General features: G+C 38.8%; 1 protein-coding gene and 1 long non-coding RNA gene across 7 annotated transcripts in view; one reads left to right on the top strand and one right to left on the bottom strand.

Annotated features, from left to right (window-relative positions):
- The window catches only part of LOC140730341 (uncharacterized), a 137542-nt gene that overhangs the window by 64220 nt on the left and 54920 nt on the right, over positions 1 to 18402 (bottom strand). The gene's annotated exons all lie outside the window — the stretch shown is intronic.
- Positions 1 to 18402, top strand: part of LOC140730340 (forkhead box protein N2-like) — a 63184-nt gene that overhangs the window by 6253 nt on the left and 38529 nt on the right. For all 6 annotated transcript variants that reach the window (XM_073050627.1, XM_073050626.1, XM_073050622.1 and 3 more), the window contains one exon: positions 10788 to 11340. In XM_073050627.1, coding sequence (XP_072906728.1) covers positions 10801 to 11340 — 540 coding nt within the window. In that variant the 5' untranslated portion in view covers positions 10788 to 10800. The remainder of the gene's footprint in view (positions 1 to 10787; positions 11341 to 18402) is intronic.

Raw genomic sequence — 18402 nt, 5'->3', positions numbered from 1 at the left:
ATTGGCTCCTTAAGGGGAAAATCAAAAATGGGATGAGGTATGGCATTTACTGTTTTACTACAGGACAGCTAATTTTTCATTTACATATGGACATGAGGAATTTTTGAATTATGGCCTTGTTTAGGATTATTTCAGTGACAAAGATAAAGCCCTGATTGGCGAGATTTAAAATTAAATTTTTGTGCAGATTTGGAAGGTGACAATCTGCCCATGAATGTAGCACAAATGGGAATTTGGAACCAGAGCTGGTAATTAAGACAGGCAATACTAAAGGAGAAGAATGCTGTTACAGTGTCAGCTGATTTGGCGTCAGAGGGGTAGTCAGTACTTATTTGGGAGTGGGAGAATTGGGGAGCATGTAAATACCATATAGAAGAATAGGACGGTAACTAAGAGGGGACAAGAATTGGTGCTCAGACAGAGTGGATCCAAGGAGGGCACTTGTTTCCATGGGTTTGGCACAACAAAATAACAATAGAAAGGATGTTGATACAACTTGTGACCATAATACAAACAGGAAGTGGGTAGCTAGGCAGATGGATCTGCAGGGAAAATTGTAAGTGGAGAAGACAAACACATGAAGCATTTAAACTCCAGGTTGATGTTGGAACAATAAGTCATTTTTGTCATGAGAAAGTAAAGCCATTTGATAATGAATGGTTAAACTGATAATGGACCAGACATGCTTAAGTGTCTCCCATTTGGATGAAAGTGTAAGATAAAGATCCCACTGAAGGCATAACCAGCAAGTATTAAAATGTGCTGAAAGAAATTGATTTGAAATTGGATGGAGGGATCAATATAGTGAGTATAATAATGAAAATAAAATCAACGTAGCTCTATCTATGATCTTGAAAATGGGATGCCATAGCTGCAGTTATAAATTTTGAGAGTTTATATGGAAAGAGTTCATATGAATAATGAAGCAAAATCCAAGGAGGAAACAGATTTGGATAGATTCAGCTTGCCCATAGAAGGCAGAGGGTGGTAGGGTGGTAGTTGGTGGAGATTATTCTGTCTGGATGTTGGTGACCAGGGGTGTTCTACAGGTATCTGTACAGGTTCTACAGGTGGGTTAGTAAGTTTGTAGATAACATGAAGGTTGGAGTTGTGGTTAGGGGTTGTTGTAGGTTATAACGAGACATTGACAGGATGTACAGCTGTGCGGAGAAGTGGCAGATGTTCAACCCAGAAAAGTGTGAAATAATTCAATTTCAAAGTTTGAATTTGAAGGCAGAATACAGGGTTAATGGCAGGATTCTTGGCAGTGGAGAAAGAGAGAGATCTTGGCTCCACATCCATAGATCCTGAAAGCACCTACGCAAGTTCATAAGGTTGTTAAGGCATGTGCTGTGTTGGCCTTCTTTAGGAAGGGAATTGAGGTCAAGAACTTCAAGGTAATGTCTCCAAAACCCTGGTTACGCTACATGGAATATTGTGTTCAGTTCTTCGTTATCGGGAGTTCTTTGTTATAGGGTGGATGTGGAAGCTTTAGAGAGGGTGCAAAGGAGATTTACCAGGATGCTGCCTGGACTAAAGGGTATATTTTATGAAGATAGGTTGGGCAAGCTAGGACTTTTCTCTTTGGAGCAGGGGAAATATGATAGAGGAGTACAAGATGATAAGAGGCATAGATAGAGTGGATAGCCAGAGACTTTTTCCCAGGGCAGAAATGGCTAATACAAAGGGGCATAATTTTAAGGTGATTAGAGGAAAGTATGTGGAGGATGTTGGAAGTAGGTTCTTTACACAGAGTGGCCAGGGGTGGAGATAGAAGCAGATACATTAAGGGCATTTAAGAAACTACTAGGTAGGGTATGGATGTTAGAAAAAATGTAGGGGTGATCTAGGAGGGATTGGTTAGATTGATCTTAGAGTAGGTTAAAAGGTTGGCACATAGTGGATCAAAGGGCATGTACTGTGCAAGAGTGTTTTATGTTCTCTCCCTCTCTCTCTCCCATCTTGTTTTACAGCGGTTGGCACCCAGCTTATTGGTGCATTACTGCCACCTTCTGCTCCAGAGTGTGCGATAGACTCACATTCTAAACCCTTCACCCAATCGCACACACACACATACCCTAACCTACACTTTATCCTCCTATCTTTGGCCATCCTAGTACCCTATTCCTGTTTAACCATCATATCCTATAAAAAAAAACCCTGTACCCCTTAAGAAAGCTAAAAATACCCTAACTTGTGCTCTCTCACCCATGCCCAGAAACCCTTTTAATGTGAATTCCTGCACCCCCCAGTTTTATGTTCTGTGAAAGGGGTGTTGAGATGGAAATTCAATTTTCTGAAGTTGAGTGTGTGTGTGTGTGAGAAAAATTTTTATATATAAAAAAATCAGTGGGGAGGAGTATTGAATAGGAGTAATCTTTCTGGCCTTTTCAGCTTGGTCTATTCATTTCTATATAAGATTTTTGGATATAGGAATCATGGGATATTGAGATGGTACAGGAAAATCTAGCAGAGGTGGTAGATCAGTTACTATATATGATCACTGCTAGGTTTTGCTGGACTGTCTCCATATCCCATGATTCCTGTAACATCTAAAAATCTTATCTAGAATCTTAACTGAAAATATCTTGTAATTCATAAGATTATCGAATGGACTCTTGACCTTACAATTGACCTCATTGTGGCCTTGCACCTCATTGCCTGTCTGCATTCCACCTTTTCTGTGAAGTAGAAACATAGAAAACCTGCAGCACAATACAGGCCCTTCGGCCCACAATGCTGTGCTGAACATGTACTTACTTTAGAATTACCTATAGGGTTAACCATAGCCCTCTATTTTTCTAAGCTCCATGTACCTATCCAGGAATCTCTTAAAAGATCCTATTGTATCCGCCTCCACTATGGTCACTGGCAGCACATTCCACACTCACCACTCTGCGTAAAAAAAAAACAAAAAAACACAACAACAACAATAATAATAACTTATCCCTCTGTACCTACTTCCAAGCATCTTAAAACTGTGCCCTCTCGTGTTAGCCTTTTCAGCCCTGGGAAAAAGCCTCTGACTATCCACACGGTCAATGTCTCTGATCATTATACACCTCTATCAGGTCATCTCTCATCCTCCGTCGCTCCAAGGAGAAAAAGCCAAGTTCACTCAAACTATTCTTGTAAGGCATGCTCCCCAATCCAGGTAACATCCTTGTAAATCTCCTCTGCACTCTTTCTATAGTTTCCCCATTCTTCCTGTAGTGAAGTGACCAGAACTGAGCACAGTACTCCAAGTGGGGTCAGACCAGGGTTCTAAACAGCTGTAACAGAAGTGTTTTAGAATATTTCACTCCATAAATGCAAATTGTTATCATCCATCTCAAATGGCTCCACCTTTTCCACATTTGTGTCTGGCTTTCCCCTGGAGGTTGTGTCTGCTGCTGTTATGCTCCAGGCCTTTTGCAACCAGTGGGCACTACAGGGACTCAAATCGTACTACAGAACACACGCATATAAAGGAAATGAAAAACAGTGGGAGAATAAGAATAAATGTTAGAACAGTCTAATAGATAGACATCAAAATCAAGTTCCATGTCCAAGTGATGAAGGTGTGGAAAAATGATGTTTAGGCTTTGGATTTGTTTTTGTATGTTCTTATTTGAAATGAAATGGGTGGGGCATAACTTAATGGTTGGCTGTTGAATTGCAGAAGCAGGTGAGCATTGTGTTGCTAATTAGGTATTTAACTAAATAGCCACTCAACAGCATGGCTGATGTCTTTAATAGAAAAGCTCTTGGGTAAAGGACAGAGCAGTAAATAAGACGCTTTTACATATGGTGTTGTCTTGATTAAATATATTGTTCAGTTGTGCATCATATAAAAGATTGAATATTTTTCAACTGCTCAGTTATCAGTTTCATAGAAAACAAAAGAAAGTTACGCTATTTACTCTATGGTTTAAGAGACTATTTTTGAATTGGTGTCAAGTATGCATTTAACTTAAGTGATGGGAGCTTTTGGCTCCAAATAAGACTATTTAAATGAGGTAGTTCTTTGTTTTTTTCCCCTTCCCCCAGTTTAAATTGCCATTGGTTTCTGGTGCTTAATAAACAGTTGAATTAAGTTAATTTTATTCACGATAGTGAGCTGACTAGGTTAAATATAAACTGAGTCCAGTCTGTACACTGAATTAATTCACTATTTCTGGAAAATTTCAATGTGCATTTATATGTACAGGATAAATAGGTAAGAGACTACTGAATTTAAGAATTCTGGAGCACTGTAAATGATATTAAAACCTCAAAGAAGACTGAAACTTCAACTCACTAATTATTAAGAAAAAATAAATGTGCACAAAGCACTATATTTTCTGTGTGTGTATCTATATATTTTTTTGTCAGTCTTGACAAAACCCAGGACACCTAAATATTTAAGTTTTTTTTATCTTCTTTCAATTTTTATTTCTAAAGATTATGTTAACAATGGAAACACGAGTGAAGCTGCGGATGCTGGAAATTAAAAAAAAAATACAAAATGCTGGCAGAACTCAGCAGGCCAGACAGCATCTATGGGAGGAGGTAGTGATGACGTTTCGGGCCGAAACCCTTCCATCAGGAGTGAAGTAACATGGGATGGTCAAGGGGGTATAAGAAGTGGGGGGAGGGATAAAGTAGAGACCTAGGAAGTGAGAGGCTGGAGGGAAATGGGCTAGGGGGAAGGTGGAGAATTATGGGAACTAAAAGAGAAAGAAAGGTAGGGCTGGGGGGAGATTATAGTGAGGGGGGAAAAAAGAGAGAAAGAGAACCAGACTGAAATAATAGATAGGGATGGGGGTAAGGGGGGGGGGGGCAGGGGTATCAACGGAGGTCTGTGAGTTGGATGTTCCCCTCACATCTTCCCCTCCCCCCACTCTCGGCTTTCCGCAGGGATCGCTCCCTACGCGACTCCCTTGTCCATTCACCCCCCCCCCCCCATCCCTCCCCACCGACCTCCCTCTGGGCACTCGTCCCTGCAAACGGAAGAAGTGCTACACCTGCCCCCACACTTCTTCCCTCACCACCATCCCAGGCCCCCGACAGTCCTTTCAGGTGAGGCACCACTTCACCTGCGAGTCAACTGGGGTGATATACTGTATCCGGTGCTCCCGATGTGGCCATTTATACATTGGGGAGACCCGCCGCAGACTGCGAGACCGTTTCGCTGAACACCGGCGCTCAGTCCTCCAGCAGTGGCGACACACTTCAATTCCACAGACCACTCCCACTCCGACATGTCTGTCCATGGCCTCCTCTACCGTCAAGATGAGGCCACACGCAGGTCGATGGAGCAATACCTTATCTTCCGCCTGGGTAGCCTCCTACCTGCCGGCATGAAAATCCAACTCACAGACCTCCGTTGATACCCCTGCCCCCCCTACCCCCATCCTTCACTGGATACATCATTGTGCAACCTGCTGCATGACACAAATTCTATCATGCTTTAAAGAACAGTAAATCTCATCTGATGTCCCCCCGTGCCCTCACTAATTATTTTCTCAATCAGGTTTGCATTCGTGGTAATACCATTCAGTGTCCTCATCCAATTGGGTTTTGAAATGAATTTTGCAGGAAATAGTGTAAAAAGGCAACATAATGGCAAGGATAAAAGATTGGCTGGCTAATAGGAAATGAGAGGCTAAAAGCTTTTTCTTGTTGGCACACAGATTGATGCTGGGGCCTAACCCTTTTACAATTTATATTAACAAAAGGATCAAATGTTTAGCTGCTGAATTTGCTAAATGACTGTGGCTAAGCACCATCTATAAACTGTTGTTGATGATACCTCAGGTGGTGGTGAGGTATATAGGGATGAGATGGAACAGTTGTTTGAATAAGTGTCACAACAACAAGCTCTCACTCAGCATCAGCAAAACAAATTGTGGACTTCAGGAAGGGGAAGTCAGGAAAACACACGAGTTCTCATTGAGGGGTGTCACTATCTTGGACATGCCCTCTTCTGGTTATGAGGTGGTGATACAAGAGCCAGAAGACCCACATTCAACAATCCAGGAATAATTTCTTCCCCTCTGCATCACATTTCTGAATAATCCACAAACATTACCCACTACCTCATTATTTTAGTTTTGCACTATTTTTGTAATTTATAGATTTTTATGTCTTTGCATTGTACTACTACCACAAACAAAAGATTTTACAACATTAGTCAATGATAATAAATCTGATTCTGATTAAGAAACTCAGATAAGAATGTAAGTTATGAAAAAGGCATAACAAGGTCTTGTAAAGTGCTATAGATGGGTTCCATGAGAGAACAAAGATTGACCAAATGGACTAGGGAGGGAAATGTGAAACTATATTGCTTTCCACATAAATTAAGAACATATCTAAACAATGAGAGATTTCTGAGCTCTCAAATACAGGATCTAATTGTCAGCACACATTCACAAAGGCTGGTTATACACATACTGCATGCAATGAAGTTAACACAGTATTATTTAGTTTGAATGGAATGAAATATTAGAGAGATTATACATCAGTTATGTAGGGCATTAGTAAGACCACATCTGGAGTACTGTGTGAAGTATTAGTCTTCTCTTACAAGGAATGATGTAGGATTGTGGGAAGCAGATCAGAGAAAGCTTATTAGACTATTACCTAGAAAAGGTGGGTTGCCATTGGGAGGAAGGCTTGAGCAAGCTATGCTGGAGTTTTAAAGAACAGGCAGAGACTTCAATGATCATGCAAGCTCTGGGGATGCCTTATTAGGGAGAATACAAAGAAGAGGTTTCCTTTTGTGGGATGAAATATAGCAATACTTTAGTGGTGTCCATTTAAATCACAGTGATGGTGAATATTTTTCGCTCATGAATAGAGAGTCTTGAGAACTCTCTTCCTTAAAGGATGTTGAAGGTAGAACCTTTGAATGTTTTAAGGGGAAAATGAATAGATTCTTGTTGAGTTACAGGGTGAAAGGTTACCAGGAATAGGTAGGAATACACAGATGAACAATGAGCTTATTAGTTGGCAGAGCATGCTCAAAGGTCTGCTTCTAATTTTTGTTCACACCTCTGCCATTTCATTATACCCTGTACCATTCTGCCCACCAGCAAATCTCCCAATCTCCTTCTTTTCACAACTGTATAAGCACAAACCATCTGTTTTTATTTTAAGTATACACAAATTTAGCAGAAGAAATAAGAGCCAAAAAAAGTCTTTAAAGATGCTGAGAACCTGGATGCAAACTGGAAACGGTTAGCAGATCAGGCAGTGTATATTAAGAGGAACAAAGTTAATATTCCAGATTAAAGTTTGAAGTACAAAATACATATATGTAACCATATACAACCCTGATTACAGGCATACCCAATAAGTCCAATAACGATAATAGAATTAATGAAAGACTGTACTAACTGGGCCTAAAACCAGTTTGCAAAAGACAATAAACTGTGCAAATATAAACAGAATAAATAAATAAACAAACAAACAATCAAGCAAGCAATAAATATCTAGAACATGAGATGAGGAGTCCTTGAAAGTGAGTCCATAGGTTGTGGGAATATTTCAGTGATGGGGCAAGTGAAGTTATCCTCTTTAGGTTCAAGAGTCTGATGGCAGCAGTGAGAAGAGAGCACGTCTTGGGTGGTAGGGTCCTGAATGATAGATGCTGCTTTCCTGTGACAACACTCTGTGTAGGTGTGTTAAAAGGGGGGGGGGGGTCTTTACCCATGATGGAACTTGGGCTTGTATTAATAATTAAAATAATGAATAGACACAAGGCATAGTCAACCTCAGTGTCTAAATTTCAGAAGTAATTAATAGTATAAAGGTACCCTGCACATTCAGATGTCATGCAGAGTATTGTGTAAATGTGCAGTTTTCTTCTCACAACCTCACCATTGTGTTTTTGTTTGAGACACAAATTTAAAATGAGGGGTATGAAAATTAAAACTGGGGTTCTCCAGAGCATGGTGCTGGAACCACTCATTAGTCTAATTTATGTCAATAATATCAAAAGCGCCAAATTTATGCATAATGATAAAATCAGTAGGATCAGTGGAAATGAGATTTGACTCAGAAATTCTGGAATAAATAGGACAGAATAAGTACCCAAGTCCAACAGTGTCAGATAAAATTACTCCATAGGTACTTGTTAAGAAAGAAAGCTTATTCCAAGATCCAAAGAGTCCATGGAGTCTTGGTGGTTCAAACGTACAGAGCACAAACTAAGTACTAGTCGTAGGCAGTAGACCCAAACTCTAGGAGTGAGGAAAATATAGTTACTAGTCTGATATCAATATCAATACTTTAATTACTGAGAACAGGTATTTTTCAGCCTGAGGAAAACAGGAGTCTGTGAAGTGATTTCATGGAAATGAGTGCAGTAGTTAAGTAAATGAAATATTTCATTCTGGAATATTAATAATGAAAATCAGAAAAGAGAATGAACCCTTTAAGTAGATAAATTTAATGGGAACCAAAACAAAACTGCAGATGCTAGATATCTAATACAAATACGGAATTTAGAACCCACTTTAACTACACAACTTCCAAGAGGACCACAAGCTTGCCATTGGTTTTGGAGGCTTGCGTGCCTCAATAAGCCAGAGAGCCATGTTGGCTGGAGTCAGGGCTTTATGCTTTGGCTCTAGGTAGGGTCACCTATGCCAATCAGGTCAATGAGTAGAGGCCAGACTAAGAATGGTCCACCAGTCCTCCAGTTCAAGGTACAACTCAGGACTAACAACCCTGCTTGGTCAAAGAAAATTGTTATGGAAACAGCAATGAAGAATTCTTCTACATCTGAGTGCAATGGTACTCCTGTGTCTCAACTGGGACTTGCATGGCTGACAGTAGTGAAAACAAAAAGGAAGCTATTGACACAATGAAGGAAGCCCTGAAAACCAGCACAGATGGAGGACCTTCATTGCTGCCCTGAACACCAGTGGCATAATAGGCAGTAGTTAACTACACAAAAATAATCAGTGTACAGAGCAGATAAAAACTTTAAAATTATGAAATGTTATCTCAGAGATGGGGGGATGTTCAGAATCTCACTGGAATTCTGAACCAACACCTTCCTCATCAGTACCTTCCAGTCCATGTGGCAAGAGAGCAAAACTGGGAGAACTCCATGCAATTCCTGCTGAGTTGACAATCCTGGAAACTCGGTACGCACAGAGGATTCCAGTTACTTGGGATACATCAGGACCAGTACACATTGGCCCATTCAGCCAAAGTAGTTAAAATTGAAATAGTTAAAAAAGTATTAAAAAAATGAACTACTGTTTAACTGAGTAACAAATTATGTATTTAAATGAAATACAGAACAAATTAGAATACTACAACTAAAACTGTGTGTGGTTCCTAATAGTTATTGATGAAGAAATTCATTCAGCATATGCCGCATTTTTCTTTTGAGTCCTGTGTTCTGTGGAATTTGTTGCTACAGACAGCCGTGAAGGCCAAGGCAATGAGTATATTTAAAGTGGTGTTTGTTAGTTTCTTGATTAGTCAGGGGATCAAAGGTTACAGTGAAAAGGTAGGAGAATGGGGATGAGGGATAATAAATCAGCCTTGATGGTGTGGCAGAGCAGATTCAAATGGGCCAAGTAGCCTAATGTGGCTCCTTTGTCTTATGGTCTTAAATGAACAAAATTAGTGCAGACAATGGACTGCCTTCATACAATGCTTTCGAAGATTGCAACTTCCAAATCTTCATTTTCATTGTAACATTCCAGGTGATTGTCAATACCTTCAAATTCTTCATAGTTCCTAACGCTGAAGTGGTGAAATCATATCATTTTCATTCCCAGGCATTTCTGGCATTTCCAGAATGTTTGAACCCTCAGTGAGCAAAATAGCTCTGAATTGTCTTTTTGCTCATTTCTTGCCAACTATCAGTGATTTAAAAAAATACTGCTTTATGAACACAAACACATGCAGTTAATGATATACAAAAACTATTTCCTCTAAGCACAGTGTAGGGTCTAACAGCCACACAAGTGCAGGTGGCCGATGCTAGTTAGAAACTGTTCAGCAACAGTCACTTGTCCAATTAAGTAGCATAGTGTCCCAAATAAACAAAGGGAATCCTGCCTATTTTCTCAATTAATTTTTCTTTAAAAGGCATCCCATATAATTGGCCGCCTCAATAAATTGATGACCAAGTTAATCAGAATCCACTATACATGTTAAAACAAAGTGACAAAAATAGACATTCATTGTTTGTTCTTTTATTGTAAACCATATCCATTGTTAACATAAAAAAAATAAAAACAGAAAATGCTGGCAGAACTCAGCAGGCCAGTCAGCATCTATGGGAGGAGGTAGTCACGATGTTTCAGCCTGAAACCCTTCATCAGGAGTGAAGTAACATGGGATGGTCAAGGGGGGATAAGTGATATTGATAAGCTATTGATATCCAATGAAATACAGTTTGAGAGATTTTCTTACTTTATAGTATGTATTTGTGTGGTTTGAGTTTGAGTGAAAACACACTCCTGAGTTGTGAGTGTCAATTAATCACTAATCTCTCACATAGACATTCACAGGTGACTTGGAAGATTAAGCTTGGTAACCCTTGTTCATTAGGGAAAATAGTAGTAATGGTTTTCTACAAACACAATTCCTCCACAACGCAAAGATGGACATATTGTCCAGTCTAAACAGTTTAATATGGAAAATTTGCCCTGGGAGAAGTTATGGCTACCACAACAGGTCCAGTTGTTCCACATGAACTCTTAGATTGGTGTTGTCACAGGTTTCTTGATGTCCTGCTTCTACATGAGAACAACAGGCACCATCTTTGACTATATTTATTTTTCTTTGCCTTACAGATGTGAAAGTTAAATGGGTCCAATTAACAGCATGTCTCCAATGAAGAAAGCAGAGATCTCAGGCACAGGGGAGCCTTGCATCTCGAATTCAAATTGTTCCGTAGAAGTTCTTTCAGAGGTAACAGCTGGTTCCAAGCCAGGGGTGATTTTTGGAGAAAAGGAAATGACAGATGATGAGGAACTTACTAATCTGAACTGGCTTCATGAGAATAAAAACCTGTTGAAAAACTTCAGCCTTGGCAGTGAGATGCTACGTAGTGTTAGTCCTACACGTGATGTCATTGAAGAAGACACTCCAACTTTGCCACTTTCTGATTCGCTGAATAATGACAAGCGTGGATTGAATTCTAAACCTCCCTATTCATTTAGCTGCCTTATATTTATGGCGATTGATCATTCAGCCAGAAAATGTCTGCCAGTCAAGGATATCTACAATTGGATATTGGAGCGTTTTCCATATTTTACCAATGCGCCCACTGGCTGGAAGAACTCTGTAAGGCATAATCTTTCCTTGAACAAATGTTTCCGGAAAGTGGAGAAGGGTCATGGCAAGGTTAGTGCATACTATTCAATGTCTCAATTGGACCATTAGGACAGACTGTTAGTTGCTCAGCTGGTAAATCAAGTGAGTCATAAACATCAAGGTTTTATTCCTGGTCTGTGTAAACTAGTTGATCTGAACTGGTACTGAAGGGCATTTCAACAAACAAAAACAAAGACTTGTGAAAATGAAGTTGATGACAAAAGAGTTTTCTTATGGTACATTTTCTGAATCCTTGCCCAAGTGCAAAATTTCGTAATGGAGGAATTGAAGGAGTGGGCTGGAGGAATTTCCCATTTGTTGAACTGAATTCCAGCTGAAGTGTCAGGAGATCTCTTACAATTTTATCTCAAGTGTTCCTTTAAATGTGACCTCTGAAGTATTAAATATGTGTAATTAAGTGAATCATTTCCCCATATTTTAATTTAGTATTTTAGAATTACAAGTATCAGATTTTTTTTTGCAACAGTCAAATTACACATTTCAAAATATTTCTCTTATCATCCTTATTGTGTTTACAAAATATTTACAGTAGTAAAGACAGGATTGATAAAACTGGTTAGACCCCACTTAGATTTCTGATGTGACAGACTGCAAGAAGAATGTGATTGTGCTGGATGGAATGCAAAGGAGATTCCTCAAGATGGTGCCCTGGGTTGGAGGACTTAAGCAATGTAAGGAAATTGGATAGGCTAGACTTGTGTTCCTGGAGTGACTGAGGTTGAGAGGTAACCTAGTAGAAATATGAAAGATTATGAGGGGCATAGAATAGGTTAGATAATCAAATCTATTTTCTATAGTAGAGGAAGCAAAAGCAGGAGAGCAGAGATTTAAGGTGAGAATGAGGAGAGCTCATTTCAATGGCATATAACTGAATCTGAAACTAGAAGTGGTGGAATCAGATACAATTTCTATATTTAAAAGGCATTTAGATGATTAATAAGCATGGCAGAAGGATACAGTCTTAATGTAACATGAAATTAACATGCATGAAGAAAAAGGTTGGCATGGATGTGATGAACTAAAGTGTCTTTCTGCGCTATACGATACTTCAGGATCGGTTCACCTTTGGAGAAAACGTATGCAGATGATGGAATACATCAATAAGATGGGTAATTCTGTCCAGCTTCTATAAATGGAAGTAGATGTACTTTCTATCCACAGACAGAACCCTAATGAGACTTACAATACTGCAAATTGATTTAGTACAAGTACTAAATGTTTATGGAAAATCAAAAAGCAACAGGATAGATCATCTTCTTGCAATAAACATGTCAAGTAGAGAAAATGAAGCTGAGACTTGAGAGGGACAGGATAAAACATATATACTTCATCTTGCAGAAAGCTTTTGACTCATGTGTTACATGTGAAGAGGCTTTTAAGTTATGGGAGAAGTAGACTATTATTGTTAGAGACATGAGACTACAGATGCCATCAGGCAATCTGCTGATTACAGAGCAACAAACTGAAAAAACTTGGTGGGTTGATCAGTATCTGTGGTGGGGGGAGGGAAGGGGAAGAATTGTCAGTGTTTCAGCTTAAGATATTAAATTGGGACTGACAGTGGAGCCAGAGGATGATGATTGGTAGATTGAGGAGGGATGAAGGATGCCTGGCAGATTGAGTCAGGTGGGGAGGAGGAGGGTTGGAGTTCAGAGACAGAGACAAGTGACTGATAGGTGGAGACAGATAAGATCTTAAAAAAAATAGTTGAAACCAGGACTGATTCTATTTTGTGGGAGAAAGTCTGTGTGTGCGTGGTTGAGTGGGAAATGATCTTTCAGTTTATGTATAACAAGAGTAATTTTCATTGACTCAAGGACAAATATCTGTCTTCAACTCCCTATGTGAGAATTGGATGATATCACATTAAGTCCCAAGACCAAATGGAAAGAATGCCTTGGCTAAACAATCAAGCTGCTCTGTGGAAATGTACCTAAATATTTGGGATTTGTTATGAGGATCTGACCCTATGGTTGGGGAGGATGGTGAGGTGGTTAGAAGAGAGGAGAGAAAATACATGATGATTCATGTAAAACCAAAAGCTGAGATTGCAATTCTCAGTAAATTTGTAGGATGAACAGAAACAGATTTCCATTATATGCTGGATAATGCTGGAAAATGATGCAAAGAGTTAGCAATGGGGGGACAAAGAAATGGTGGATGAACTTAAGTATTTTGCATCAGACTTCACTGTAGAAGACATTGGCAGTATGCCAGAAATTTGAGAGTGTCGAGGCAGAAGTGAATATGGGCTTCTGAAAGATGGCTAAAGTGTTGTGGAGGCAAGTGAGGAAGCAGGGAGTCTGCAAAAAGATTAGACAGATCAGGAGAATGGGCAAAGGAGTGTCAGATAGAACATTGTCTAGGGATGTGCATGTAGGTCATGCACGCTGGCAGAAGGAGTAAAGGCGTAGTCTATTTTCTAAACGGGAAGAAAATTCAAAAATCCAAGGTGCAAAGGGACTTGGGAGTCATCATGCAGGAGTACTTAAAGGTTAACTTGCAGGTTGAGGTGGTGGTAAAGAAGGTAAATGCAATGTTAGCATGATTTTCAAGAGGACTAGAATATAAAAGGAAAGATGTAATGCTGAGACTTTATGGGGCATTGGTCAGATTGCACTTGGAATGCTGTGAGCCGGTTTGGGTCCCTTGTTTACGAAAAGATGTGCTGCCAGCACATTGGAGAAGGTACAGAGGAGTTTCATGCAAATTATTCTGGTAATGGAAAGGTTAACGTATCAGGGGCATTTTATGGCTTTGGGCCTGTACTCACTGGAGTTTAGAAAAATGAGGGGTAACCTCTGAAACCTATTAAATATTGAAAGGCCGAGATATATAGTGGATGTGAAGAGAATGTTTCCTATAGTGGAGGAGTCTAGGGCCAGAGGGTGCAGCATCAGAATAGAGTGATGTTCATTTAGAACAGAGATGAGGATGTATTTCTTTAGGCAGAGGGTGGTAAATCTGTTGGCATTTATTGCCACAGATGGCTGTGGAGACCAAGTCATTGGATATACTTATAGTGGAGGTTAATGTGTTCTTGGTTTGACATGGTGTCAAATGTTACAGAGGGAAGGCAGGAGAATGAGGAATGATTGAATGGTAGAGCAGACTTGATGTACCAAATGGCCGAATTCTACTGCCATACCATGCTGCCATTATGTTCAAATATTATTTTCTGCAATGTTCCCTTTGACAGTCAGTCCAAACACAATATTCCTTGATCCTTCTACTTGTCCATCATCATTTACTTGCTTCTGGCCCTGCTGTCTATTTATTTAGCTATATTCTATAAAACACCTTGATGTTTTTCAACATTAAATACCATTATTTATTGACATGCTTTCATTTTACCATTCAGTACGGATAATATGGTCAGCTGATTAACATCATTATCTTGATCTGGCATGCATCTTTTTATTTTGTTTCTGAGGTAGTGTAAAGAAAGGGGAAAAATACTCAAATCTCAAATATTAACTCACTGTAATAGGGTTCAGTGGACAGAAGCAATAATTCTGGATGATTTAAGTTAATAATGAAACCTCGATTATCTGCTGGAGTTTAATGTTTGTAAGCTTGTGGTACATCCAATTCCACTGCTTAGTTTGCTGGCAGTAACAAATACAGTTAAGCTGACTTAACCTCGTTACGATGGTTATTGGGCAGGTAGACTGGAAAGCTTCTGTAGGTCTTTGATAGATCTGAGGAATTGGGTACATACACAGCAGAAGGCTACTCTGTACTACTATGGAAATTGTAGAATTGTTTAAATTAGTAAGAATTTTGTGTTTCTGTTGATAAATATTTCCTGACTTTAATTGCTAGAATCTCAGCGTTATTTCATTTTATTTGTAAATGAAAACTTTTAAGATTGGATTCATTTGCAGTCAGGAAGTTGCTTACAGGGTGTGGGTTTCATTTTGTGGCCTGGTTTTGTGTTGCTATGGCAACATTTCCTTCAGCTCTATCAGTTTGTGACCTGTCAGTAACATAATACACAACTGATCTGGCTTAACTGGATAAGAGTATTAACGCTCTTACCCAAACCATGTGCTTCCTGTTTGTTAAAATTTGTTCCTTAAGGCCATTTAACGAACGGTTCCATGTAAATGTAGTGATAAGTAATGCAAATTTACATGCTGCTATACACAGTTTTTGATTACCTCTTCTCCAGCTAAGCTAAACGACTTCATCCCTCATTTCCGAATTGTGTAGATTTCTCTCCTGGTTCACAAATACAGTATACCTGATATTTATTTCAGTTCTTTTGACAAGAATGCAGCCCTTTGCAGTGTGACTTCATGTCGAGTACATATTTTGTAGTGCTAGTCAATGGCTAAATTTGCACAAAATAAGGATATTGCTGTGAAACACACTCATTCGCTGTATGCCAGTCAATAATTAGGTCAATGGTCAAAGTTCTTCTGTGCAACTTGTTTATAATTCTGCCTACCAATTTATTAGCTGAAATTAAAATGGAGATAAATCCACTGCCTAAAACATGATAGTGATTAGTTTAAAATAGTGGGAACTATTACCAGTAGCAACATTTTAACTTGCTAATTAAAAAAAAAACAGAAACTGTTACATCAGGTCTCATCCATCAAGAAAGAACAGAATTAATGTGTGGGAACTGGAAAAACTCAATAAAATTTCTGTTAGATGCATGAAAAGGAGGAAGAGCAAACAATCTTAATTTGGCACTGTATCACAATATGAATTTGTTTCCTGATTAATCCCAATACTGTACAATTTAAGAGGTTGTGTGAATTGTTTTGGGACTGTTTACTGTTTTGAATACTGTGGAACATATTTTTTATGCAAGCTGCAGTGAAGTGTGGTGTTTCCACAAAGCATAAGTGCCTGCTTCCACACTTTAAAAGAAATATCTGTTTACAGAATTCCATGTTAAAAGAGACTAGATTACTGGACTAGGAAAGAATGCAAAACTATTCCAGTCCTAGCACCAACACTTTCAATACTGTACCCTGATCCAAGTCTTTAATCTGATGCTGCCTGACTGGCTGAGTTGTTCTCAGATTTTCTGTTTTCGTTCCAGATTCCAGCATCTGCAGTTTCATTTGCTTTCCAGAGGGCTAGATTTTAAATCTGACCAAGGAGGCTGGGCAATTTAAATTTTGTTACAGAATTAAATCTGGACATCAAAGCAAACGTAATTAAAGAAGACCATGAACATAGTGTATTCTAGTAAAATCTCAACTGGTTCAATAACGTATTTCTGGGAAGGAATCTGCTGTTCTTAGTGTGACTTAAATGTGATTTCACATTCACCAGAGTAATAGATCTGTCTGAAATGGCTGATGGAGCAACAACTATATAGAAGAGCATTTTGGGATAGACAGTAGATGCTGACCTTGTTGTGACCTTCCTTTTTCTCCCCCTCCAACTATTTTCAGTAAATTAAAATTTTAAAACTCTTCTTCCCTATGTAAATTAAAAAAATAGTTTGGTGGTTTAAAACTAGAATGTGTAAGAACTGAGGTAATACTACTTTCAGGGATTTTTCTGTATCAGTAGGGTATGATAATTTCAGTTCTCAGGCTGTCACCAGGAGCTGGAAATCAAGGAAATAACTAAGGTATGAAGAGTACCTTACCTTTGTTATGTTTTCCCTGACAGGCTTTTATGTGCCATATGCCCTAGATGAGACAGCTGAGGGCAAGTATATTAAATTACACCCAACAAACGTGCTACATTATAGTTGTGAGAAAAGCTGAATTTAGAAATTGATGAGCTAAAACTGGTTACCACAAGTCAAATCATGGATATTTTTTATTCCTCCAGTTATGTGATGGAATCATTGATTTGAAACATAAAAATTGTTTTACTCCCCACAGAAGTTGCCTGACGTGCTGAGTATTTCTAGTACTTCCTCTTTTCATTTCTGACAATAGAAGTGTGTTCTCTTTATTTTTGAACAACTTCTATAAAATTTACCAAGAAACAAAGATTATAGTGGTTCCAAGAGAAGAAAAATGTAACTGGAGATTGAAAAATAAATGGGAAACTGTTGGGCAACCATGAAAGTCTGGGTAGGCTGTGAAATGACTTGTGATGGATGGGAGAAAGATGGTGAAGGAATGAGGAAATCTCAATTAGCTGAAGCTCTGCAGACAATAATAGAGCAAAGGGGTTACAACAGGAAGTGGAAAGTAATGCAGAAGAAACTGGATTTGTTGATGAATATAGGAATTAAAGAATAATTTTTGACACACCAAGGAGTCAGTAAAGTGGTTATTTTCAGAGCCAATAAGGATTTTTAAAAATGTGAACTTTTGAGATAGCTTTCTTTGGCACAATGAGAACTTTTTAAAAACTGTTTTACAATGTAGGGACTATCCCAATTCCTACTGAATGAGTTAATTCCAGCTGGTGCTTCCTATTTGGCTCAATGCCCACTTGTGAATTCCAATCTTGGAGGCAGCTCCTACCTTCTACTTTACTGGGAAGCACATATTTATGACCCTTGGATTGAAACGAGCTTGGTCTTGACTATAAATGTGAAATTAAAAACACTTGGATTTTTACAGTATCTTTTATATCCCCTTATACAGTACCTATAAAAAGTAATCATCCTCCTTGGGATTTTTCAAGTTTTATTGTTTTACAACATTGAATCACAGTGGATTTAATTTGGCTTTTTTAGACACCGATCAACAGGAAAAGACTCTTTCATGTCAAAGTGAAAAAGATCTCTACAAAGTGAACTAAATTAATTACAAATATAAAATATATAATCAAGAGAAAATATGCAGATGCTGGAAATCTGAGCAACACTCATAAAATGCTGGAGGAACTCAGTAAGCCAGGCAGCATCTATGGGGGAGAAAAAGTAGTTGACATTTTGGGCTGAAATGTCGTCTACTGTTTTTCCATAGATGCTGCTTGGTCTGCTGAGTTCCTCCAGCATTTTGTGTGTATAATTGATTTCACAAGTATTTACCCCCTTCAAGTCAGTATTAAGTAGGTACGTGATCCAATAATATACAGCAGGACACCAGAAGTTTTTTCAGTTATATAAAGCATAAAAGGGAGGTGAGAGTTGATATT

Source organism: Hemitrygon akajei, chromosome 7 (genome assembly GCF_048418815.1).
Source record: "Hemitrygon akajei chromosome 7, sHemAka1.3, whole genome shotgun sequence".
Lineage (NCBI taxonomy): Eukaryota > Metazoa > Chordata > Chondrichthyes > Myliobatiformes > Dasyatidae > Hemitrygon > Hemitrygon akajei.
This window is presented reverse-complemented; position numbering and strand designations above follow the sequence as displayed.